The sequence below is a fragment of the Benincasa hispida genome, chromosome 6, assembly GCF_027475165.1.
Source record: "Benincasa hispida cultivar pf3 chromosome 6, pf3_genome.v1.1, whole genome shotgun sequence".
NCBI lineage: Eukaryota > Viridiplantae > Streptophyta > Magnoliopsida > Cucurbitales > Cucurbitaceae > Benincasa > Benincasa hispida.
The window spans coordinates 8276928-8302319 of NC_143483.1; the positions used below are offsets into that span (position 1 = coordinate 8276928).

A 25392-nucleotide genomic window follows, 5' to 3' on the forward strand; every position below is an offset into this window, starting at 1 on the left:
AAATTTAATTATCTTAAATTATTTGGGTGTTATCTTGAGTTTTGGGGTAAAAATTGAATTATTAGAGTTAAAATAATTCAATTTAAATTAAGTGATAAAGATTTAAAAATTTGGATTTGTTTCAATTGGTGAGAATTTATTTGAAATTGGAGGAGATTTGGAGATTTGGTTTATTCTAATAGAAAAATTGGATAAGTTATTGTGGGCTTGAAATTTAAAATTGGTAGACTAGATTTTGGGAGATAATTTAATTTAATTTGAGTTGAAAGAGAAAAAAAAGGGCATATATATATATGTATATTAATTTGAAATCCAATTAGGATTTGGATTTTTATATATATATAATTAAGCCTCGGCTAGCATGCTGAAAAGAAAAGGAAAAAAAAAAAGAAATTAAACTCCCTCGTGCGTTTCTCTCTCCCTCTTGTTCACCTCTCTCGTCAACCAGTGCTGACCGACGCCGTCTGCTGCCACGGTCCGACGTCGCTATTCGTCCTCGTCGTCGACCTAGACACCACCGTTCGCCCCACCGTCGATTCTGCACAGTCGTTGTTCGTGGTTGTTTATGCCGCTCAAACTCGATGTCGCAGGTAGCTCTCCACTTTCAGACCGCAGCCTCTGCGCCGTTGCCGCTCCATTAGACGTCCTCAGCCGAGCACAGCCATCCGACTACACTGCCGCCGTCGTGGGTTGTCGTCGCTAGCACTGATGGTCATCGGATTATCGGATTTTGGGTAAGATTGCACTGTTTGGTTGGTTCTTGAAGGTTTTTGTATGCCCATTAAATTTTGATTCCGATTGGTTGATACCCATCACATTTTAGTGCTAGATTGAAAATTTTGGAGGTTTTAAGCCGTTGTCCAGCACGCTTAGAATTGATTTCGTCATAATTTTGGTGAGTATTTTGGGTTCCAAGGCTATTTTGGATTATTTACAATGTTGTAAATTTGGGATCTAACCCCAAAGTTGTTGTGTCGATTCAGGGACATATGGAATTGAGGTTTTAGAGTTGGTTCTCAAATTGAGTTTCGTTGTAGGCATATATAAGTTGAGATTATTTAGGATAAAGTCCAACATTGAGGTTTAGGCCCTAAAATACCTAAGTAAAATTTGACTCGTGTATAGGGTTGATTCAAGGATTTTATTCAATTTAAAGAAAAGTCTGAATTGTTTATCTACACTAAGTTATCTTACTACTGGAACTGCCTTTGAGCCAGATGATATAGATAATAAGACAATTTTTGATTTGATTGGATACTATTAAGATTCATGATATGGTATGTGAATAAAGAAATTTTAAGAGCATGATGTCATTTGTATGTGATCGATATGAACATGTGTGGGGCCTTAAGATATGTTTCATGATTTATAATGTGAATGTTATTGATACTATGATAAATTTCATGATAGTAAAGTGTCAATATCTCTCCTAACACCATGATATTACAGCTCCGTGAGTCGTTGGTTCACAACTATATTACAGCTCCGTGGACTGACGAATTCATATTTATATTATAGTTCCATTGACTAACTAGTTTACAATTATATTACAGCTCCATGGACCGACTGATTCACCATTATATTGCATTTCCATGAACCGACGGGTTCACAATCATATTACAGTTCCGTTTTAGGACGGTAAATCATTCACTAGACGACCATCTAAGAGTGGTTAAAAAATTATGTGTATCCCACCTACATGTTTGCATTTACTAGACATAAATGCATAGTCTGACCTCAGTAGTGGGGTTACTGTTGGGATGTATGCCCTAAAGCCTCGTAATTATATGTTATTTGAATCAATAGTTGATTAGTTTTTATATGCATAAATCCATTAAAGAATTATCCAAGGTTATTTTATGTAACTTAAACATGTATGTGGTTGACATACAGGTGGATCATGTTTATGTAATAACCTAAATGGTCTGTAGTATATGGATAATTTTAGGTGCCTCATCTTGGTAACACTACTGATACGACCCACTTTGTAGACCCACTTTGTAATTGTTACGATTATTGTAAAGTGTTTCAACTGATCTAATCCTGACTATTTACGTGAAGATATGTGAGCAGAGGTATCATATACAAAGTGTTTGTATAAGACTGGACCACAAAATGATGAGTTTCTCCTTATAACACCGTTGCTAGAAGAGACTTACATTTCACCAGGATGACTATAGGCGATTAAACTTAATTCTAGTGAGTTGTGAACTCCTATGAGGGTGGTCATTTGATCTACATGGGTGAGAATGGTCAAATTTGCTAACTCAATATGTCTACCATTTTGAGATTCATTTGAGTGGGGAGCTGGGAACTCAACTACACAAAATAGAACTCACTCTTTCCCTTTATTGGGTAAGTACATGAATTGCTCTCTCAAGGGTTGATTTCGGGTCTTGAACAATGAGAGCCCTCACACTTTCACTGGTTGGAGAGGGGTATAGTTATAGTCAGACGATGACTAATTGTTTATTAGTGGGATCGGTGGTACTTAAGAAGTTAGATGTAACTATAGCAGTAAAACGGTAATTTTGACCTAAATGTACTTACAGACAATTTATGAAGGGTTAACGCACTGTTGATCGGTTATATTCAATGGATACAAAAATATATCTATAGTGCAAAGAGTGTAGATGTCGGTCTTTAGTGGAGTGACCGAGAGTTAATGAATATTGATTAATTTGATTAAAGAGTTTAATCAATTAGTATCGTATCGTTGGAGCTTCAATTTATAGGTTCATAAGGTCTCCTTGTTAGCTCAATAAGGACTAATGAGAATCAAATTAATTTTTGTTTAATTTGAATTGTTCAAATTAATTAAAGAAAATTAATTGTATTAGATACAATTAATATAATGTATGTTGATACATTATAAAGTATACTGTGTATTGATACATTATATAGTTTAATAAGAGAGATAAGTATTTGAATATGATTTAAATATTAATTATATGAATATGATTCATATATAAAATATTTTTTAAAATTAATGTGAATATGATTCATATTAAATTTATATAGTTTTATGAGAGAAATAAATATTTAAATATGATTTAAATATTAATTATATGAATGTGAATCATATAATAAACTATAGGTTAAAATTAATATGCATGTGGTTTATATTAATACTATAGGTTATGTGAGAGAATATAAATTATAACTTATTATATGCAATATAATAAACTAAAGTTATATGTTATATGGGATATAACATATAGTTTGAATTTTAATTATATTAAATTAGTTTAATATAATAATTATTTATTTTTTGAATTTTTGAATTTTGAATTAAAAAATTCATAATTCCTTAGGGAGTTATTAAAAAAATAATAATAAATGGCGGGAGTTATATATTCTTTCAAAATGGGTAAATTCAAGGTGGTGGAGAAAACGCACGTACAATTGATTTTTGGCAGAAGAGTTCTGCTCTAGAGATCTTCTTCCTTCGCTGACATCTTTCTTAACAAAAAGAAAGATATCTTTTTCCTCCCTTACCAAAAGGCAAGCCACATAGCTTTGCCTTTGATTATCTCCTTGAGAATAACAAGGAAGACTTCATTGGTGGTGTCCAAGAAGTTTATGTTAGTGGAGTTTGGGATCAATAAGAAGCTTTCACTGTTTGTGACTACCGGAGAGGAAGCGAGAAGATTGGATCTCCAAGGATTAGTATAATTTCTCCCTTTTTCCTCTCTGTAGTTAGTAAAAGCATGCTAAGTGTGTACGTTTATCCTATATAGTTTTCGCCTTCCTTTGTTTATTTAAGTTTTTATAAAAATAAATTTATAAGACAAGCGATAGTTAACTTCCATTGAGAGAATTCCAATCTCTTTAGTTACTTACTGAGTATTTTTATACTCATCCTTTATTATGATATGTTTTCAGGTAAAGGCAAGGAACATACTAAAAGCTTGGCGAGGAGATCTGTAGAAGATGCCATATAGGGAAAAGTGTTAACACTTCTGCTCAATATCATATTTTATGAATGCTTGAATGAAAATATTTGATTTTTTAGTTTTAAATTTAAATGTTTTATGATTGATTTATATATTTATTTTCAACGTTTTAGGGATCCCAAACCAAATACTATTCTTTTATTTAGAAAATTATACAATAAAAGGGTCGAATAGTTTGTGTTTTAGAATTACATGCATGTTAGTAGTGAACCAATTAGAGATCTCGAAAAGTCGGATCGTTACATAGTCCCTCATAAATTAGAGGATATTGATAATTTATCAGTGATAATTATAGCTATTGGAGGTTATGTATGAAAGTTTTTCTTCGAGGACAAGATTTGTGGGATCTTGTTTCTGATGATGATTCAGTTCCAAAAGATGCTTTGAAGAATGGTGAGGCACGAAGTAAATAGAAGGTCAAGTGTGGCAAAGCATTATTTGTATGTGATCTTCTATCATCAAGAAGTATATAGAGCATGCTCGTGATGAGAATTCTCCAAAGAAAGTGTAGGACACACTTGAAAGGTTGTTCACTCAGAAGAACACAACGAGAATGCAATATTTGGAGAATGAACTTACTGGAACGACTCAAGGTATTTTTTTCTTTTTTTGAATATTTTCTGAAAATTAAGACTTATCAATGCTCGTTTGCGCCGTTATCTTATTCATGGACTACGAAATAATTTTATGCCATTTATTTCTTCGATACAAGGTTGGGTAAATCTACCTTCTATCGTTGAGTTGGAAAATTTGCTCTCAAATGAAGAAGCATTAATGAAAAAAATGCTTGGCAACAACAAGCAATCTCATCTTGAGGTGGAAGTTATTCTTTATGCAAAAGACAAGGGAAGAATCAATTGTTCTTCTAAGTGTTCTTTAAATAACAACAATGATTTCAAGGTTGAAGGACAGTCTAAGGGCAAATTGAAGCGATGATTTTGGTATGGCAAGCAAGGACGCATCAAACGTGATTGTCGGGTGAAGGTGGTGTGTTATCGTTGTGGAAAATCGAGTCATATTAGACCAAATTGTTGTGTGGATCTCAAAGAAGTAGAAGCAAATATTGTACAAGAAAGTAACAAATTCGAGCAAATTAAATGGGAACAATGCTTATCAATTGAAGCTATCGATCAACCCACTAATTTGCGTGCTAATGTTTCTATAGATTACAATGCAAATTAGATTGTTGATTTTGGTTGTTCTCATCATGCAACTGGAAATGTTTCTCTTCTCACTGATATATGTGCTCACCAAGAAGGAAGAGTAATTGTGACGGCTGACAATTCCTTACATCCTGTTACTAAAGAAAGTATAACATTTCTTACTCTGTTGGTGTTGTCGCTTAGTTTATAGATAAACCATGTAAAGCTCATTTAGTTGCAACAAAAAGGAATTTACGATATGTGAAGAGAACCCTATGTTTTGGCTTATTGTATGAACAAGCTACATCTTTTATTTTAAATGGTTTTATTGGTGCAGATTGGCTGGTAACGTAAAAGACAGACGTTCCACAACAGGATATTGTTTCAATACAGACTAGTGAATATTTTGAAAGTAAAGTGCGAGAAGATTTACATAAACTCAAAATTTAAGGTTCTTAAATTTTTCTTTTCAGTTTCTCGTAGAGAGAAAGTGCGAGAAAATTCATAGGAACTCAAAATTTGAGATACTAGACTTTCTCTCGAAGCTTCTCGCAACAACAAAGTGCAAGAAAATTTATAGAAATTTAAATTTTGAGGCATTGGAATTTTTCTCACCACGAAAAAGTGTGAAAATTTATAGAAACTCAAAATTTGAGGTGTTTGAATTTTTCTCGCAACTTCTCGTAGTGAGAAAATGTGAGAAATTTTACATAAATTCAAAATTTTAGGTGTTGAAATTTTTCTTATTGCTTCTCATAATGAGAAAGTGCAAGAAAACTAATATATACTCAAAATGATCATGTTTGGTTCCTGTTGGGTGAAAATTATTATTACTTTTTTTTTAAAAGGAAAAATTAAAGGGAACCAACCTTTGGTTGAGAATCCCACGTTGATAAATTTTGGAAAGAGAGTCTCTTTTTTATACTCTAACCTTGGGTTATGGGTTTGTACTCCAAGGGTATCCATGTTTTAGAGGGAGTGAGGATCGGACGGGCGTGGCGAGACACGTGTGTATGATTATTTTTCAATAAAAATATCATTTTTTCTTTCATTATTTTTTCTGCCCACGACTTCCACACACACGTTTAGAGGTTGAATGTGTTTCGGCGTTTTCTACACAAAGAAAACATTGATTCTCCATCGCTCTCCTTTGTTTTCTTTTCCCGTGTTCCAAGCATTCAGTCAGAAGGGTGTGTATTCTAGTCGGCAACGATGCATTTTCGATCGAGTTTTTTTTGGGTTGTTTTTTCCTGGAGACGAAGTGGCAGTATTCTTGACATGCTTGTGCACTTGGGCAGAGCTGCGAAACGTCTTAAAGAGAGCGAGCTCTGCGACTCAGCCTATAATGAGCTTTTGCTTTATAGGTTCCGTTCCAAACCGTTTGCTGCTGTCCTGTTCATCATTTGAGGGTATTGCCATTTCCAATAGTTCCATAAATAAAATTGGCTGAATTTTCATATTATCATGTTCGTAGAGTCAGAAAACCAGAAAAATAGACAAAGGAGGAAGAAGAAAGAAGACGATGGCCGAAAGAATTAATTCCCTTTTTACTGCTTTTAGTATATAATTTTTCCACACACTTTACACTATACAGAGGGTTCCCCTTTTATACACACAATGGGGAGAATATGGACAAAATGAATAAAGAATCTTTTCATGCAGGGATAAAGACGATTGTTGCAACCAATTTGTTATAGAGAGAAAAGCCACTGTGGCAGGGAGGATGAGTTCAACTTCCTTGTGGCACCTCGTCATCTGTTGAGTAGGCTGGACATTTATCCTCGTCATCCCCCCTCAAGTGAGAGGGTAAGGCAGTTAGTCCGAGCTTGCTTCGAAGATAGGTAAATCGTTCATGAGGAAAAGGCTTAGTTAGGCAGTCGACCAACTGCTCAGTGGATGGAACGTACAGGACATCTAGGTGACCCTGAAGAACTTGATCACGGACAAAATGCACATCAATTTCGATGTGCTTTGTTCTCGCGTGAAAGACCAGATTGGCAGCTAAAGCTCTGATGCCCATGTTGTCACACCAAAGTATAGGAACACCAGTTGGGGAGAAGCCAATTTCAGAGAGTAGATTACGCACCCAAGTGATTTCTGCAACGGCGTGAGCAAGGGCTCTGTACTTGGACTTGGTGCTCGATCTGGCAATAGCCAATTGATTTTTGGAGGACCAAGAAATAAGAGTAGAGCTAAGGTACAGACAGTAGGTAGCGGTCGATTTTCTATCATAAAGGTTAGAGGCCCAATCGGCATCCGAGAAGGCAGTGATGATGAGATTGGAGTCGAATTTTATGGTGAGTTCATGATCAAGAGTGCTGACGAGATATTGAAGTACACGTTTAACCACTGATTAGTGTATATCAGTAGGGGCTTTGAGGAATTGGCTGAGTTTATTGACAATGAAGGCGATGTCCGGTCTAGTATTGGTGAGATATTGAAGGGCACCAACCGTGCTTCAATAGGTAAATGGATCGGACAGGGGATTGCTAGTGTTTAAGGAGAGCAGAGCACCAGGGATGGCTGGGGTTGGACAAGGTTTCATATTATGAAGATTGAATTTGGATAGGAGCTCGGTGATGTATTGAGCTTGGTCGAGGTGAAGTCCGAAGGGTAGGTAGGTGATTTGAACACCAAGGAAGTGATTGAGTTGGCCAAGGTCTTTAAGAGAGAATTGGTCATTGAATGTGGAAACGAGGTGATTCAGTTGGGTTGTATCACTACCAGTGATTATGAGGTCGTCGACATACACCAGTAGTATAATGATAGTGGTAGTATAGTGATAGTGGTAGGAGTGCGCATGGAGTGAAAGTTTTTCAGTTCATCGTTCCAAGCCTGTAAGCCTGCTTGAGGCCATAGATTGCACGGTTAAGATTGCATATATAGTGTGGATAGGATTGGCTCTCAAAGCCAGAGGGTTGGGTCATATACACTGTTTTCTTCAACTTGCCATTCAGAAAGGCATTATTGAAATCGATTTGGCGAAGAGGCCGTTTATTTGACACTGCCAGAGTGAGAACAATTTGGATGGTGGAAGCTTTGACAACCAGCCTGAAGGTGTCAAAGTAGTTGGGACCTGGGTGTTGGTGGAAACCTTTAGCAATTAGGCGAGCCTTGTGCCTTTGAATCGTTCCATTCACATCACGCTTTAGGCAGTAAATGTATTTGTAGCCAACAAAATTTTGATGAGGATTAAGCGGCACTAATGTCCAAGTGCTGGTGCGATGCAGAGCATCAAGTTCTTCGACCATTGCAGCTTGCCACTGTGGACCGCAAGAGCCTGGGAGACTTTTATGGGTTCAAGTTGAGAGAGATCCATGTTGAGTTCTGCAACCCAAGCTTTTGGCCGAAAGATACTAGCTTTGCTCTTGGTAATCATAGGATGAGAATTTATGAGAGGGTGGGCTGCGGTCGTCAGGGGTTGTGTCACACCCCCTCCCAGCCTTAGCCCAAGACTTGGAAGAGAGCATAAAAACATACTAGTACCATTCTATAACAATATTTTAATTTAACATTTCCCCCTTTTATCTATTAAAAGCCTTAGTATGTTTACAATAACCATCTAAAATTTCATACATGTAGCTAAATTTTCTTATACTCTTCAATTACATGATCTGAGTCGTGCCCTGAGAAATTACCAAGTCCTGATGTTTTGGTAGTTGTAGACTCCTCTCTGAATGCTCCGCTTTGCAACCTGGGAGGGGGGGAACAGAAGAAAACATTTGGAAAAGCATGAGCTAATAAGCCTAGTGAGTGGTGCCTTTTAAAATAACAACTTTAAATACAAAATGTATTTTTGGGAAGTCAATCACATAATCACCATTTCATTATAATCTATGCATGATCACGTGTAATCCTATTCAATCATTATCTTCCAATCACATACTATACTTGGCATGTTCACATAATGCATTTATTAACAATCATGACACCTTTTCATGGAAACCTTCCTATATCCCGCTTTTCCGCCAATGTGCACATCGACTATTTTTTCCGCTAGCTATGCTTAGGTAACTTGACTATATTTTCCGCTGGTCGTCACCGACTATCATTTCCCGCTGACCGAAGCCGAATATATTTTCCCGCCAAGTACCATTTTTTAAGCATGCTAACTATGTATTTCAGATATAATCTTAGTCTCCATAAAAATTACACAGACAATATCGTGGCAAGTAACATAACATTCTAATCGTGCATCTTGTACTTACCTATGCATTTATTCATATAGCAATGCATAAATCTTAATAACTATTCATTGTAAGCAAGATTTTCTACTGAAACTACTTTGAGAGTATCTTCCTGGGATTTCCTCCATATCAATGAAAATTCCTCAATTAATACTTGTGATATCAATAAATAATGCTAAAATAGCCAAAATATCTTTATATAATAAAAGTACCAGCTTACCCTACTCCAAAATCAGCCAATATATTAAAACCAACCCCTTTAGAGGTTATTTTAACCGTATGAGCACAAGGATTCTGGCAGGCAGTTGGGGGTATGGCCATGTGCAGAGTGTGTGTGCTGCGTCGCACGATGGGCTGCTACGTTGGGCTGGTGTGCATGGTCGATGCGTTGGTGTGAGGCGCACTGCTTTGCGATGGATGGACGCAGCGTTGCAAGGCGCAAGGCGCACGTTGTGTGATGGATGTGTTGGCTGGTTGGGCTTATGCGTCCGAGCTAGCTTCAAATTTTCATCAACGCAACATCAACTCCTTCGGACCCTAATTAGTTTGGCAACCTCAATACTCAAACTTAACACTCTAAATAAGCTCTCAATACTGAGATTTTGATGATGGTATGAATGAATTGTTCTCGCCCAACTCTTCTATTTATAGCCATCCCAAGCTCACCCCCTTGTGACAACTCAACTCATATTTGTCTCTTTCTAAGGCTGCCAACACTTAGCCTATTCTAGCAAAGCCTTGAGTTGTTCTCACCTTAATTTTCCAGCCAAAATTCTCATTTTGCATGCAACCTCCTTCATCCACCTCCTACTTAGGGTGATAAGATCACTTTTGCATGCAACCTCATTCTTCCATCTCCTACTTAGAGTGATAGGATTGCTTTGTATGAACCTCCTTTCGCCACCTCATTCACTTAATACTTAAAAATGTTTATCTATATAATTTTTTAGGCTTATGGACGCATCTCTTAAATATTGTCATCTCCTCTTGGGATTCTTTTCCCATCTATCAGCCTTCCTTTTGTCCATAACGCATAGCAAGCCAACTTACTACCATGGAATCCAACTTAACCATCGCATGAGCCAGCCATCACCAATGCATAGGGTGGCCGCTCGTCCCCGATGCATGGCTCACTAGGTATGATCGCACGGATTGCTCGGTATATGTGCATGGCGCTTGGCATAGGCACTGGCCACTGACGCATGGGCGTACTGCATAGGCGCTGGCCACCGATGCATTGGTGTGCTACATAGGCGCTGGTCATCGCTTGCAAGGCTTGCTCGGCCGCATGGGTGTGCTTGGCTGCATGGGCGCTCGACAGGGCATTTCGATGCACGGCCGCTCGACTGTGCGCTTCGATGCATAGGCTGGCTGCTCGACAGGGCATTTCGATGCATAGGCTGGGCACTTAGCATGCCCGCTCGACGCATAGGCAGGGGCCCTTGGCATACCCGCTCGACGCATAGGTAGGGGTGCTTGGCATGCTTGCTCGACGCATGCCTTTAGCGCATGCCTTGGCTGCGTCCTTGCCTACCCTTGTGTTCGCATGCCTTGTGCGTGCCCTTGCGTTAGCTATTCACATGTGTAAGCCCACGACCACTGCCCATGCCTTCTTGCATCCAACGATTAGTGTAACATGAAGTCAGCGTCCCATACACTCTTAGGCCTTGCGTTTAATGTGCTTAGGCCCTCCACATGCATTGGCCACCTTTTGATCCTTTTTATTTTCATACAACTTAGTACTAATGCTTTCACCATTTCATCTTGTCCCAATATCTTTATTACTTTGGATTTTTCCTTCTCCAAATAACCTTCCACCTTAGATTTAGCATTAGGGTCTTACAGGCTGCGGGGGTGAGGGCAATGGTGAATGTGTCTAGGAAGACAGGGGAGCAAGATTGAGAGGCAGAGACAAGTTCAAGGGAGGTAGTGATGGATTAGCAGCAGATGGGGAACATGAAGGTAAGTGAGGTGAGTTTAAGTTTGAATGCGATGGTGAAGTGATTAGACCAGGGTCAAGTGTAGTTTTGGCCAGTAGGGATTGGGCTTGAGAATTGGCATTGGGTGGATGTTGGGCTGAGGGATGAGGGTGGGTGATCAATAGTGGTTAAAGGTTGGGAATTTGAGGATTGGGGTGGAGGGAACCAGGTTGTGATTAGTGGAGTTGGAGATGAGGGGGTTTGGGTCAGATTGGATCTGAAACCCGATTGAAATGGAAAGTCATCTTCATTGAATCGAACATGGCGGGATATAATCACTTTGCCATCGTCGGTCAGACAATGGTATCCTTTATGTATAGGTGATGGTTCGAGGTAAACACATTTCCTGTTGTGAAAAGCGAACTTGTGAGCCTGATAAAGTCTTAAATTTGGATAGCATGCACAACCAAAGCCCTGAATAGAGGAGAGATCCAACGTGCTGTGAAGAAGAACTTCTATGGGACTCTTGTCCTAAAGAACAAGGAAAGGAAATGAGTTAATCAACATAATAGCAGTCTGGAATGCATATCACCATAGATGTAAGGGCATTTTGGCTTGTGCGAGGAGTGTGACAGCAGTTTCAACAACATGTCGATGTTTATGCTCAGCACGACCGTTTTGAGCTAAAGTACATGGGCAGGAGACTCAAATCTGAATGCCCAGACGCTCATAGATGTAGGCTATTGCTTTAAATTCACCATCTCCATCCATTTGTATTAATCGGAGGGTTTTGTTGAATTGGATGAGAACAAAGGACTGGAAGTGTTGAAAGGCAGAGGCTGTATCACTCTTCGGTTTTAACGGATATAACCAAGTGAACTACTGAAATCATCGATGAATAAGACATAGTATCGAAAGCCATCAACTATGGCATTGGAGTAGGCCTCCAAAGGTCAGTGTGCACTAAATCAAAAGGTGTTTGTGCATGAGAGGAAGAAGTAGAGAAAGGCAGATTGTGAGACTTTCCAAATTGACATGCTTCACAAAAGAAATTCTCATTATCAGAAATTTTGAAATTACATCCACTAATCGGTTTTGCCAAAATTTTAGAGGATGGATGTCCAAGCCACTGGTGTAGAAGCAATTTGGAAATGGTGCTGGTTGTAAGGACATGTAAAGAAGATGATAGGAAGGACTGAGCGGTCGAGCTAGCACCTAGTAACCTTAATCTGGTGAACGCATTATTTATCAATGAGTTGACGTTGTCCAACTGATAAAGTCCATCCTTAAGCTTGCCTTTCAGAAGTGCCACCCCCGATTCCTTATCCTTAACCACACAAAAATCAGCATGAAATTCAACAAGGATGTTATTGTCTTTTTTTAGCTTAGAAACACTCACCAAATTTTTAGCTATTTCAGAAACATAGAATATGTTAAGGAGAGAAAGAACACTAGAGTTAGTGAGTAGGGTTGAGGATCCACATTGGGATATATTGAGTGGAGTACCATTGCCTATAATGACTTTATCTATACCTGTGTAGGTGGTGGGTGAATTAAGGAAGGTAGGATTGCTTGTTACATGAGTTGAAGCTCTACTGTCAACGTACCAATTGGGATCAGCAACGGTTTCAGGGGAGGCAATACCAAAGTGGGTGAACAATGTTGAGTTGCTCTGTTCTTGATTTCAAGTGGGCGGAAGTTGGCTGGACTTAACTCTAGTGTGTGTTTGTTGGGGATTGTTGATTTCTTTGTTGTAATGGAAGAAGCAGATATCAGCGGTGTGGCCAATTTTCCCGCAGGTTTGACATGTTGGCCTGCTTGTCGAGGCATTGTTCCAACGACCCCTTCCTCTGTTTCGGCCTCCCCCTCCACTGAAGTTTGAGGGCTGAGATTTTCCTTGAGGATTGCGATAAGAGTTTGCATATGTGCGAGGGCTACCTTGTACAACATTCACAAAGGCTGGATTGGAAGAGAGGGAAATATTGGACATTCCAGTGATCCCCGTCTTAATTGAAAGTTGATACTCAAGCCGTTTTTCATACGATAGGAGGTCGGATTGTAGATCAGACCATCGAATTGTGCCTTTGCTTTAGACTGCTACTACCACGGGATTGTACTCTTCGTCTAGTCCAGACAACACCTACGAAATAAGATCAAGAGGAAAGACCAGAGAACCTGTAAGAGTAAGGCCGTCAGTATACCGTTTCATCAAGGTCAAGTACTCACTCATTTTATGGGCCCTTTTGCGTGTTTGTTGAAATAGCCTTTTGAGATAGTCTGTTTCAGCCCTTGATTGTATTCCGACTAGTTCTTAGACAGCTTCCCACAAGTACTTGGCGGTTTGAAAACCCATTACCTGAGTTGTTATTTCTTGCGTCATCGAGTTGTAAAGCCATCCTAGTAGAAGATGGTCAACGGCAATCCATGCATCATAGGCTGGATTTGGTTGTAGCTCAATTTCAGACGTCACTGTTGCAGCTAGATCGGAGCTTGAGCTTTTTCCAGAGTGTTCATTGATTTGCTTAGTGATGAACCGATTGGGACAGGGATTTTCTCCTGTTAAGTATCCTTCTAATCGATAACTTCTGAGGATAGGCCAGGCAAGATTTTTCCATAAAAGAAAGTTTGATCTATCCATTTTAATGGATGTCACTTGATTCAACAGCTGATTTAGCAGAGGGCCTGTGATGTTGCCGTTGTTGGTAGCTTCAGGAAGCGCGACAGAGGGGACAGTTACTGTGTTCACCGTGGTTTTATGTTCACTGTGGCTCTAATACAAAGTCAAAAAACTAGAAAAATAGACAAAGAAGGAAGAAAAAAGATAACGATGGCCAAAGGAATTAATTCCTTTTTTACTGTTCCACACACTTTACACTGTACAGGGGGTTCCCCTTTTATACACACAATGGAGAGAATATGGACAAAATGAATAAAGAATATTTTCTTGCAAGGAGAAGGATGATCGTTGCAACTAATTTGTTATGGAGAGAGAAAAGCCACGGTGGCAAGGAGGATGAGCTCAGCTTCCTTGTGGCACCTCGTCATCCACCTGAGTAGGCTGGACATTTATCCTTGTCACGTAGCTTATGCTTCTCTTATTGTCGTTGTTCGAAGACGAAGTCATCGTCCATTTTCGAAGTCACAGTAGGTGTGGGTACTAGGAAGAAGTACACGAGAGAGGCTGAATCATGATGAAAAGTTCAAACTTAGGGCTTTTTCTACCGAGGGGAAATTTTTTTAGCATTAAACTTAAATTATCAGGTTTTTAGGCGGTTTTTAGTAGGTATTTGGAAGGTCAAACGATATCCAAATTAAATAGTGACTTATGGGTTTTGATGCCCTGTATGTGTACTTTCTGATGGTTTAAGTCTCATGTCATTTGGTATTTTCTATGGAAAGTTATGGCAGTTTGAGTAATAAAGGATAAAAAACTACTGCAACTTTTGAAATTCTATCTTAATTATTGTAATCTCTTTCATTTTCTTTTATTAGTGATTTATTGAAGGAATTTAGGGAGACACTTTGTGAGACTATATATAGTGGTATTGTAATCTTTGCCAAGAAAAAGGTTGAGAAAAAAATCAATTGAAGATTGAGTATTAGTGTCCATACTTTATTCTCTCTCTCTTCAAAGCTTTACCACTCAAATAGTTTTTTTTTTTCCAACTTGGTATCAGAGCTATGTCGAACCATGGGAGCACAATTTTGGGATAGATGCAGTTACCACGACTCACCAAGATAAGCTATGACAATTGGAGTATTCAAATGCGTGCCTTGCTCGGTGCTCAAGATGCATGGGAAGTAGTCTAAGAAGGTCTTGAAGAGGAAGCTCCAATTGCAAATCTGACAACAAACCAATTGAAGGCAATAAAAGAGATGACATGAAAGACAAAACCGCTCTCTATCTCATGTTCCAAGCTATGGATGAGTCGGGTTTCGAGAAAATTGTAGGTGCATAGACATCGAAGGAAGTGTGGGACACACTAGAGAAGGTTTTCAAGGGTGTTGATCGAGTCAGACAAGTGCGGCTCAAAACTTTTCGAGGCAAATTGGAAATAATGAAATGAAGGAGTCAGAAGGAGTATCTGACTATATCACCCAGGTTCAAATGGTGGTGAACCAACTTAAACACAATGGAGAAACTCTTGAAGATGCCAGGGTTGTGGAGAAAATCATTCGATCATTGACAAATGATTTTGAGAATGTGGTATGTGTTATCAAGGAATCAAAGAATTTGGAAGAAATGACTATTGATGATCTTGCAGGTTTCTTTGAAGCACATGAACAAAGAAAAAAGAAAAGGAAACAAGAGGTCTTGGAGGAGGCCTTACAAACAAAGATGACCATCAAAGAAGATAAGACAATGTATGTACAACACAACCGAGGAAGAGGACGTGGTCGTGGTGGTCGTAGTTTCGGTCGCAACAGAGGTCGCAGTCGTGGAAACAACAATGAAGACAAAGAAAAAACAAGCCAACTAAATTGACGTGGACGAGGCAGAGGTCGTGGAAGAGGTGGTCGCTCAAATTGTCCAAATGTCGAGTGTTACAATTGTAGAAAATATGGACACTACGCAAAAGATTACTATGCCGAGAAGAAGGTGGAAGAAAACGCGAACTTAGTCGCAGAAGATGAGACCAAAGATGATGGTGTTCTCATGATGGCCCATGAAGGCATCACTCCGGACAGTGACATGGTGTGGTATCTTGACACCGGTGCAAGCAACCATATGTGTGGGCACAAACATCTTTTTGTTGATATGCAAGAGATAGAAGATGGATATGTGTCTTTTGAAGATGAATCAAAGGTTTAAGTTAAAGGTCGAGGAAAAATACGTTTTTCCCAAAGGAATGGAAATGAAGATACTATGGAGGAGGTTTACTATGTACTTGACTTGAAGAGTAATATTCTATGGGGTAGTTATTGGAGAAAGGATGTTCAATCTTCATGAAAGATTGAATGTTGCACTTGAAGGACAGAAATGATCGGGTGCTCACACACGTTGAGATGGGGAAGAATCGGATGTTCAAACTCAACTCGAAGAATGTACAAGAGAGGTGTTTACAAGTCAACATGGAGAAAAAAGAATTCTTATGGCACTTACAGTTTGGACACTTACACTACGACGAACTAAAAGAGTTAGCAAAGAAGGACACGGTCCATGGGCTACCAAAAATGGATTACACCAAGAAATTTTGTGAAGGTTGTGTACTTGGCTAACTAGCAAGGACGACTTTCCAAAAGAAAGTAGAATATTGTTGAAAGGGACCTCTTGAGTTGATACACATAGACATATGTGGCCTAATCACTCCAAAATCTTTCTGTGAGAAAAGGTATTTTATTGCCTTTTTTTATGACTATACAAGAAAGACTTGGGTTTATTTTTTGGAGGAAAAATCAAAATCATTTGGAGTATTCAAGAAGTTCAAGGTGATGGTAGAAAAGACAGCCAATCTTTACATCAAGACTTTATGGTCAGATAGAGGTGGAGAATACATATCAACTGCTTTCACAAATTATTGTAAGAAACAAGGTATCAAAAGATTTTTTACTGCACCATATTCACCTCAGCAAAATGGCGTTGTAGAAAGGAAAAATCGAACGATTCTTGATATGGTTCGATCAATGTTGAAGAGTAAAGACATGCCAAAAAATTATGGGCAAAAGCAGTATAATGTGCTGTGTATGTGCAAAACCGATGTCTATATACAAAATTGGCGAATCAAACACTACAAGAGGCTTGGAGTGGTCATAAACCAACCGTCTTACACCTTAAAGTGTTTGGTAGTGTGGTCTATGCGCAAGTACCAGACCAAAGAAGAACCAAACTCAATGATAAGAGTAAGGAATATGTGTTTATTAGGTATGACGAGAAGACGAAGGCTTATAAATTATTCGATCCAATTAAAAAGAAGGTGAATGTAAGTCGCGACGTTCAAGTGAATGAAGAAAGCACATAAGACTGGAAGAATCAAAAGAAGGCATTACAAGGAGAGTCATTGAGAATTGCACCAATAAACACTCCAATGACTTCTCAAATATCTGACGAAGTGGAAGAGCCAAGTCAACCTAGGATGCAGAGTCTACGAGATCTATATGACTCAATCGATGAAATACACCTAGTTTGCTTAAGCAAACTCGGAGAACATTGTTTTTGAAGAAGCCATAAGAGACAAGAAGTGGAAAGTCGCAATGGATGAAGAGATAGAAGCAATCGAAAGAAACAAAACTTGGGATTTAGTGGAATTGAGTGATGGATATAGACCCATTGGTGTAAAATGGGTATACAAGAAGAAGAATGCCCAAGGTGAGATTAAAAGGTACAAGGCACGTTTAGTTGCAAAAGGTTACAGACAAAAAATAGGAATCGATTATGACGAAGTTTTTTTCTCCAGTTGCAACAATGGAGACAATTCGACTTTTTTTATCTCTAGCTGTACAATTCAAGTGGACTATCTATCAAATGGATGTAAAATCAGAATTTTCAAATGGAGTTCTTGAAGAAGAAGTTTATATGGAGCAACCCCTTGGATACATGAAATTTGGAAAGGAAAATAAAGTATTGAAACTAAAGAAGGCGCTCTATGGGTTAAAGCAAGTACCTCGAGTAGGAACACTTGAAATGATACTTACTTCAAGAAGAACAAGTTCATATAATGCCTATATGAGTATGCATTATACGTAAAGAAAAAAAGAAGGTAATCTACTTATCGTTGCCATTTATGTTGATGATCTTATTTTCATGGGGAGCAATAAAAACTTGGTTGTGGACTTTAAAGATGCTATGATGCGGGAGTTTGAAATGATAGACTTAGGATTGGTGAAATACTTTCTTGGTCTTGAAATTAGACAAGAAAACTTTGGAATTTTTGTTTCACAGGAAGCATATACGAAGGTCATGCAGAAAAGAAATAAGATGGAAGAAGCAAGCCTGTAGCAACACCAATGGAGCTTGGCACAAAACTCTCTAGATTTGAGGGAAGAGATCAAGTAAATGCATGTGAATACCATAGTTTGGTAGGGAGTCTACGATATCTCACATGCACAAGATCGGATATTGCATATAATTTGGTGTAGTAAGTCGATACATGGAGGATCCAAGGCTCTCGCACCTCAAGGCCATTAAACGAATTCTTCGGTACATTCGAGGGATGGAATCACTTGGGCTTCTCTACACAAGGACGAGTGAATAAAAGTTGATAGGATACTCTAACAGTGATTGGTACAGAGATATAGATGATAGAAAAAGCACTGGAGGATATGTGTTCTACATGAGGAATACAACATTCACATGGCTCTTAAAAAAGCAGCCAATCGTAACTTTGACAACATGTGAAGCAGAATATATGGCAGCATCTTGGTGTGTGTGTGTCACACAATTTGGCTAAGAAACTTACTGTGTGAATTAAATCTATAATAGTATGAGGCAATCAAAATACAAGTTGCCAATAAATCAGCCATTGAGTTAGCAAAGAATCCAATCCATCATGAAAGGAGTAAGCACATTGACGCTCGGTTCATTTTATTAGAGAACATGTAAAGAATGGAGAAGTGAAAATGATTCACGTTTGAAGTCATGACCAAGTAGCTGATATTTTTACAAAGCCTACCAACAGCTTTATTTGAAAATTTGAAAAAGATGATCGGAATGAAGGACTTGAAAGATTTGAGTTTAAAGGAGGAGTTTGTTGAGCATTAAACTCAAATTGTCAGGTTTTTGGACGGTTTTTAGAAGGCATTTGGAAGGTCAAACAAAGTTCAAATTAAGTGTGTGACCTATAGATTTTGATGCCCCGGATGTGTTCTTTCTGATGGTTTAAGTTTCAAGTGTTTGGTATTTTCTATGAAAAGTTATGGCAGTTTGAGTAGTGAAGGGTCAAGAATTACTGCAACTTTTGAAATTTTGTCTTAGTTATTGTAATCTCTTTCATTTTCTTTTATTAGTTATTTATTGAATGAATTTAGGGAGACATTTTGTGAGACTATATATAGCGGTATTCTAATCTTTTCCAAAAAAAAAGGTTGAGAAAGAAATCAATAGAAGATCGAGTATTAGTGTCCATACTTTATTCTTTCTCTCTTCAATAAAAAGTTCCATCACTCAAATAGTTTTACTTTCTTTCTGTCACACCCCCTCTCAGATTACCCTTTTATTCTGAAACATGATATGGCCGTGGTAGTTACTAGCCCTACTGCCAGCACTCATCACCCAAGCCTTCTAATTTAAATACCAACCTATTCATCTCATTAGTAATATACGCAAACAGCTAACCTCCCTTAAGGTTCTACAAAGATTACATAAATACATCCATACTGCCAAGACATTACTTTTATAGAAAAAAAAATATATATTCAAAGGTGGCCCAAACATTCCTACAGAAGCCCTAGTCCCTCACAAAATATGTGTACATAAATAGATCATCAACCTAAGTCTTTTAATAAGTCGAGTCTTTTGGTGGCAAGCAGCAGCAGGATCAACCTTGAGGAAACTGACCTCTACCTGAAAAGGGAAAACATAGAAATTCTGTGAGCTAAAAGCTCAGTGAGTGACTATAGAATCGTAAAGCAACAAGCATAGCATCACTATAAACATGTAAATATACTAATAAGTACTCAAGCAATTGTCTCTATATGTAACTGTAAACCATTCTTAGACATCATTAAACATTATTATTCCCTAGTTGAGAACGAGCCTAAACGCTCTAGCTCCCAAATGTTTATTACCGACCAAGAGACCCATACTTCGGTCTTTCATTCATAATCGCCTACGTGCACATGGCCACACCAAGTACCATCATATTTTAGGTACTTCCGCTCAAATACCTTCTCAAATTTGTCCTTCAGTATCGAGCTACTATGATACCTTCTCATATGTTCTTCGGTATTAAATTGGCCAGATACCTTCTTAAATGTCCTTCAGTATCAAATTGGCCAGGTACCTTCTCAAATGTCCTTCGGTACCTAATTGGTTAGATAACTTCTCAACGTCCTTCGGTATCAAATGCGTATCTTGTAACATCAAATTAAGTTCCATTGCCTAGTATTTACACAAGAGTTGTTCCATTGCCACTAATTTACACAAGAATTCATTCTCTCATAGCCTTCCTCTAAGAAGCATATATCAAAATCAGAAATATAGCTTTTGTAATAGTTACATGACATACCTTGGCATGTGTTACACACATACAAGCCGGGAAACATGCATTAAGTTATTCTCCAACCATTTGTTGCTTGAGGAAGTATAAATACATCATTAATGTCACTGTGCTTTACTTAATCATATATGCATGAGTATTGGAAACCTTAAGTTTACTTAGTCACTCACCATTCGTCAAGCACTTATTGGTTTATACGTTTCCCCTAGCTCTTCTTGGCCTGAAAAGATATAATTCCCGATTAAACTCAAATAATTCATTTATTAAAGGAACTTCCATCAATACAGACAGCTTTACTAGCGAGATCCCCCAGAGCGAGGTCAGCGAGATCCCTCTAAGCAATGCTAGCGAGATCCTCTAGAGTGATGCAAGCGAGATCCTCTAGAGCGATACCAGCGAGATCCTCTAGAGCGAGATCAAGCTTTTCCTGTGAAATTCTTAGCGACATTCACCTCAATTCCTAGCAAAATTTCCCTCTAGAGCGAGATCCTCCTAACAAAATCAGTGAGATTTCCTTTATAAGCGAGATCCTCATGCCCAAATCTCGCTATAATTCTCCACAATGAACTGCTTGTTGTTCTTCACACGCAGCTGTCTGCTTATGCACCAATTCCCTATTATAACTTCAAAAATTCATAACTCAAAATCCAGAGCTCTTTTCAAGAAACTTCCTTCTACAAACTTATTTATATTCGAGTTAACTTCCTTATCTTAAAATTTCAGCTAGAATTCCTTATAGTTTAGCTTGGAACTTCCAAACTTCACCTCAGGCCCTGATTAATTAGTGGTTCTGCCTCTTCTGCAAATTCTCCACTTTTGTTCTTCTCCTCTTGCAATCTTTCTCCAGCAGGACAACCTTGAAAACTAGATTTTCCCAGCTCTCAAATGGCACCGACTTCGCTAAATTTTCTCTTGTCAATTGCCGAAACTATACTTTTGAAGTTTTACTTTCCTTTTAATCTTTATGTCGTTTCCTAAGTTCAAAGAGTAGATTGCCACGTCACCCCACACTTAGTGCCTCCAGCCAAACTAATGATTGAGTTTCTTCATTTAATATATTTCCTTCCCTTCCTTCATAATCCCTATAAACAACATGAATTTCTACTTAATAAATATGTAATATAACATCCCTTGGCTAAACATGCTTATCTAGGGAATCTAAGTTCGGGGTTTACACTTTCATATTAGCCGAATTTTCATATTATCACGTTTGTAGCTTATGCTTCTCTTGTTTTCGTTGTTTGAAGACGAAGTCGTCGTCCATTGTCGTAGTTGCAGCAAGTGTGGGTACTAGGAAGAAGCACGCGAGAGAGGCTGAATCATGATGAAAAGCTCAAATTTAGGGCTTTTTCTACCGAGGGGCAATTTCGACCTTTCATAACCTCATTTGTCCAAAAAGTCACTAAATTTAAAACTCATCCCATAACTCTTTTTAGCCCCCAAACTTTGTTTTATTTTTGGCAATTTCCTGAATTTCTTCCATAAGTTGTCTATTTTAGTTAAATACCTCCAAATCCATTTGCTAAGGAGAGATATGTATGTAATCTTTATCATTTGGGTGCCAAGACCACCTTTGTCTTTAGGTAATGAAACAATATCTCATCTGACAAGGTGTAGATCACCACCTTTCTCAGTGCATTTCCACAGAAAGTCTTTCATTAACTTCTCAACAGCTTCAAGGACATCGGTGCAAGAAATTAGGTTGATAAATAGTAAGTGGGAAGATTACTAAGTAATGCTCAAGTCAATCGGCCACCCAAAAAATGTGCTTTGGAGCCAATATATTAAGTTGTAATATATTGAAGGAAAAAAGAAGCTAAGTTTAGATTATATCATTTTGATCCACAAACTTTTCATTTTTTTTCTTTTTGTTTTTGTCCATATAATTTCAAAAGGTTCGTTCTTTCAAAATATCATTTTTGTTCATGTAATTTTAAAAAATTGGTAATTTTGATCATTATGCGTAATTTTTTTCTCTATAATACAAATTCATAGTTACATTTTCTAATATTAGTGAATGAAGTTTCATGCTAAAGCTTTTGGGACGATTCCATCAATATTGTCATAATTATCATCATTTATATAATATGGATGTTTTTCATTCCCTAACGAATGCATTTGCACTAAGATAATATGAAGTCTCACTTGGGTGGCCAGCGATATGAGGAAGAAGTTGATGGAAAGCAATAGGGAAAGGGAAGAGAGGGAAAGAGGAAAAAAAAGGTTAAGTTTAAGAATAATGTATTTTTAAAAAGAAATTACAAGTATAGGGTAGTTTTGAAAAAATGATTTTAATAATGTTGAAAAAATAAATAAATTTGCAATTCGAGGCAGGTAGCAGAAAAATCGACGATGGCATGTAGTAGAAAAACTTGACAACGGTGCGGCTGCATGCCCCTCTATTTTTGTTATTATTTATTAAAATAATATTATTTAAGAAAATTGAAAAAAAAAAGTTTTTTTTAAGTTCATTTTAAAATTTATATTTTTCTTTTAAAATTTTAGAAAAAAAATATATTTTTAATAAAGATAGACACCACGTGAGCTTTCCATTCAAAATTAATAGCAAACTTGACAGAAGGACCAAAGGTCTAACAAGGCTTTGCTAAGAGGAGGAAGATATGACCCTTCAAACATTCAACGTTAAAAAAAGAAATAAATGTTAATTATCACCGAGTTATGCGAACATGACGAAAAATTAGGACTTTTACATTAAGAAGACAATTATGTCTATAAATTTTGTTTGTCCAAAATTTGTAAGCACAATTGTATAGTTGTGCAAAGATATTGGTTACTTTTAGTACATGAACTATCGGCTAACGTTTAAAATGTAGATGTTGATGAAAATAACAAACAGAAATATAAATAAAAAATTAATAAATACAAAAAAGAAAAAAGATATTTAAATTAGTAAACAAACGTGGTATGTTTTTTTAAATAAATTAACATGTTTATTATTAATAATATATTTATACCACCGATGTTTTATTGTTTATTTTTATGTTTTATTGATTCGACATAAACATGTAGAAATATTATTGAAAATATCGACCTGTTGACGAAAATTTAATATCATATTATAAAGTATATCCCTTATGATATTCTTGACCAAGGAGAGAAGCCCAAACTTTTTCACTGAACAAAGCAATTGAATCATTTTGATGTGCTCAATATATATAATTAGTTTTGTTCTCTTTCCTAAACTCATTATAATCCTCAACTAATTTATGTATAGATTTATGCTTCAAGTCCTCAATCATTGCCTTCAAAGCCTGTTCATTAGGAAACCTTTTATCAAACTTATATATGTATAAAATCAATGAAGAGTAATTTTAACTTAATTTTCGGTTGAAAAAAGATAACAATAATTTCCATGGCGTGTTTACCGTTTTGACGATGCTCTGTAAAACGTCATTCGAAACGAAATTCAGAACGTATGGAACAAGAAAACTGAGGTTGATTAGGAGTTTAAACTTAAGATGGCTTCTTGTTCCAATCTTTTCACTGTAAATAGCTCCTCTAGAACAAACATTGGCGTAAGATGGCCTGTAGTCTTTATGGATTCCATTGATCTCCCAGTTTGTCTATCCAAAAAAAAAAAACATTGGAGTAATAATCCTCAGTTTGTGTTTGAAAGTGATGTTCAAAAGGATTAAAATCACATTGAAACAAAAGGCATGTTTTTGTGAGTGGTTTTGAACAAGAGAAAAGGTTAAATTTACCATTTCAAGTAGAAGAACTTTAGTTATATAATGGGGAACATCAGATGGATAAGCTTCTCCATTGGTTTTGCATGTTATTTTTATATCAACAGTTGGCCATATCTTGAGGAACAACAACTCAATTTTTGGCATCTCAATTCTCCATTCTTCCTGATTCAAAATATAGAAGAAAAAAAAAATTAAAACTACACGTGTTTATTAACAAAAAAATCAGCCCAAAAAGCTTAATGGAATTAATTAGAACAAAAAATAAGAGTCTTTGAATTGAATGGAATTAATTAGAACAAAACACCAAATGGGAAATGAAAAGTCTTTGAATTGAATGGGAATGAAGTAGTAGAAGTTGAAGAAAGATGATGAAAAAGATCAAAATAAACCTGGTTGAGCTGTTGAATTTTTCCAGGAAATGTTGCTTTGACCAATCTGGGTTTATCTTCCAAGTATTCATCAAATGAAGCTTTCTAGGTCAAAGAAATTATATCAATTTTCTTTTGAAAAAATTTGATCAGAGGAGGGTAAAATGAAAGAAAGAATTATTACCCCTGGAGAGTCATAAAGTGGTAAATCACTGAAAAATGTCAAAGAAACAGATAACAAATTATGATGATGATGATGATATACTTTTTGTGTTTTGGACACTGCAAAGCACTTCCACCTCTTAATTTTCTGCTTCTTCAAATTCAAACTGCTTCTGCTGCTTTCTCTTTGCAAAAGAACACCATTTTCAACTTGCAAATTACATAATGCCAGTGTTCTTAAACACAGCATCATGCCTCTCTTTCAAAACTACTTATCTCTTCAACTTTTGTGTTATTTTTAAAAGCCTCTGTTAAGACAAGTTTGGCATTAAATACAAAAATGTGCGTGCTAGTTGTCCATAGAAATAATAATGATGCCATTTATATTTAATTTCTTGTTAATTTAATTTTAAAATCCTGAATGTTGAAGTTGAAGGGAATATAAAAAGTTCACGTTTTTTGTTTTTAATTATAGTTTGATAAACAAAGTCACATCTCTAATAACATGAGGTTACTTGCATTAATTAACTTAACGGTACTTGTAAATTTAGTCTTTATGATTTGAAGAAGGTTAGAATTTAGTCCTTTTGATTTTTAAAAGTTAGAATTTAATTCTTATGATATTTTATATGACCCTCATAAATATTTCATACTATACGATTGAGAATTTTATTAAGGAAATTGAATTTTAATTATAAATTATAGAGACTAAATTTAACTTTTTCTTTTTTTTAATAAATATATTCATTATTTGATGACTAATATTTGTCCATGTGTACTTACGTTATCTCCA

The 25392-nt window shown here is 36.9% G+C and overlaps 2 protein-coding genes and 1 long non-coding RNA gene across 3 annotated transcripts; 2 read left to right on the plus strand and 1 right to left on the minus strand.

Annotated features, from left to right (window-relative positions):
• Nucleotides 1-362: 362 nt before the first annotated feature.
• Nucleotides 363-1178, plus strand: LOC150035394 (uncharacterized). The gene is made up of 2 exons (XR_016530256.1): nucleotides 363-734; nucleotides 824-1178. It is a non-coding gene; the product is annotated as an uncharacterized LOC150035394 (long non-coding RNA).
• Nucleotides 1179-15267: 14089 nt separating this feature from the next.
• LOC150035395 (uncharacterized) lies at nucleotides 15268-16017 on the plus strand. Its single transcript, XM_090314303.1, has 2 exons — nucleotides 15268-15569; nucleotides 15762-16017. Exons 1-2 carry the CDS (start codon nucleotides 15268-15270, stop codon nucleotides 16015-16017), a joined length of 558 nt encoding a protein of 185 aa, XP_090170429.1.
• A 7509-nt stretch (nucleotides 16018-23526) lies between these two features.
• On the minus strand, nucleotides 23527-24876 carry LOC120080556 (uncharacterized). Its single transcript, XM_039035254.2, has 5 exons — nucleotides 24622-24876; nucleotides 24459-24542; nucleotides 24082-24231; nucleotides 23746-23943; nucleotides 23527-23631 (listed from the first exon to the last, which is right to left on the minus strand). Exons 1-5 carry the CDS (start codon nucleotides 24850-24852, stop codon nucleotides 23527-23529), a joined length of 768 nt encoding a protein of 255 aa, XP_038891182.1. The 5' UTR covers nucleotides 24853-24876.
• Between the last annotated feature and the right edge of the window lie 516 nt (nucleotides 24877-25392).

Excerpts from the sequence above, each read along its gene's own strand:
- LOC150035395 (XM_090314303.1), top strand. The coding sequence starts at position 15,268 with ATGAAGGAGTCAGAAGGAGTATCTGACTATATCACCCAGGTTCAAATG. Across the intron at positions 15,570-15,761 it reads ATCAAAGAAGATAAGACAAT|AAAATATGGACACTACGCAA; the intron begins GTATGTACAACA and ends TTACAATTGTAG.
- LOC120080556 (XM_039035254.2), bottom strand. The coding sequence starts at position 24,852 with ATGATGCTGTGTTTAAGAACACTGGCATTATGTAATTTGCAAGTTGAA. Across the intron at positions 24,543-24,621 it reads CACTTTATGACTCTCCAGGG|AAAGCTTCATTTGATGAATA; the intron begins GTAATAATTCTT and ends TCTTTGACCTAG. Across the intron at positions 23,632-23,745 it reads TACAGAGCATCGTCAAAACG|GCTTTGAAGGCAATGATTGA; the intron begins GTAAACACGCCA and ends CCTAATGAACAG.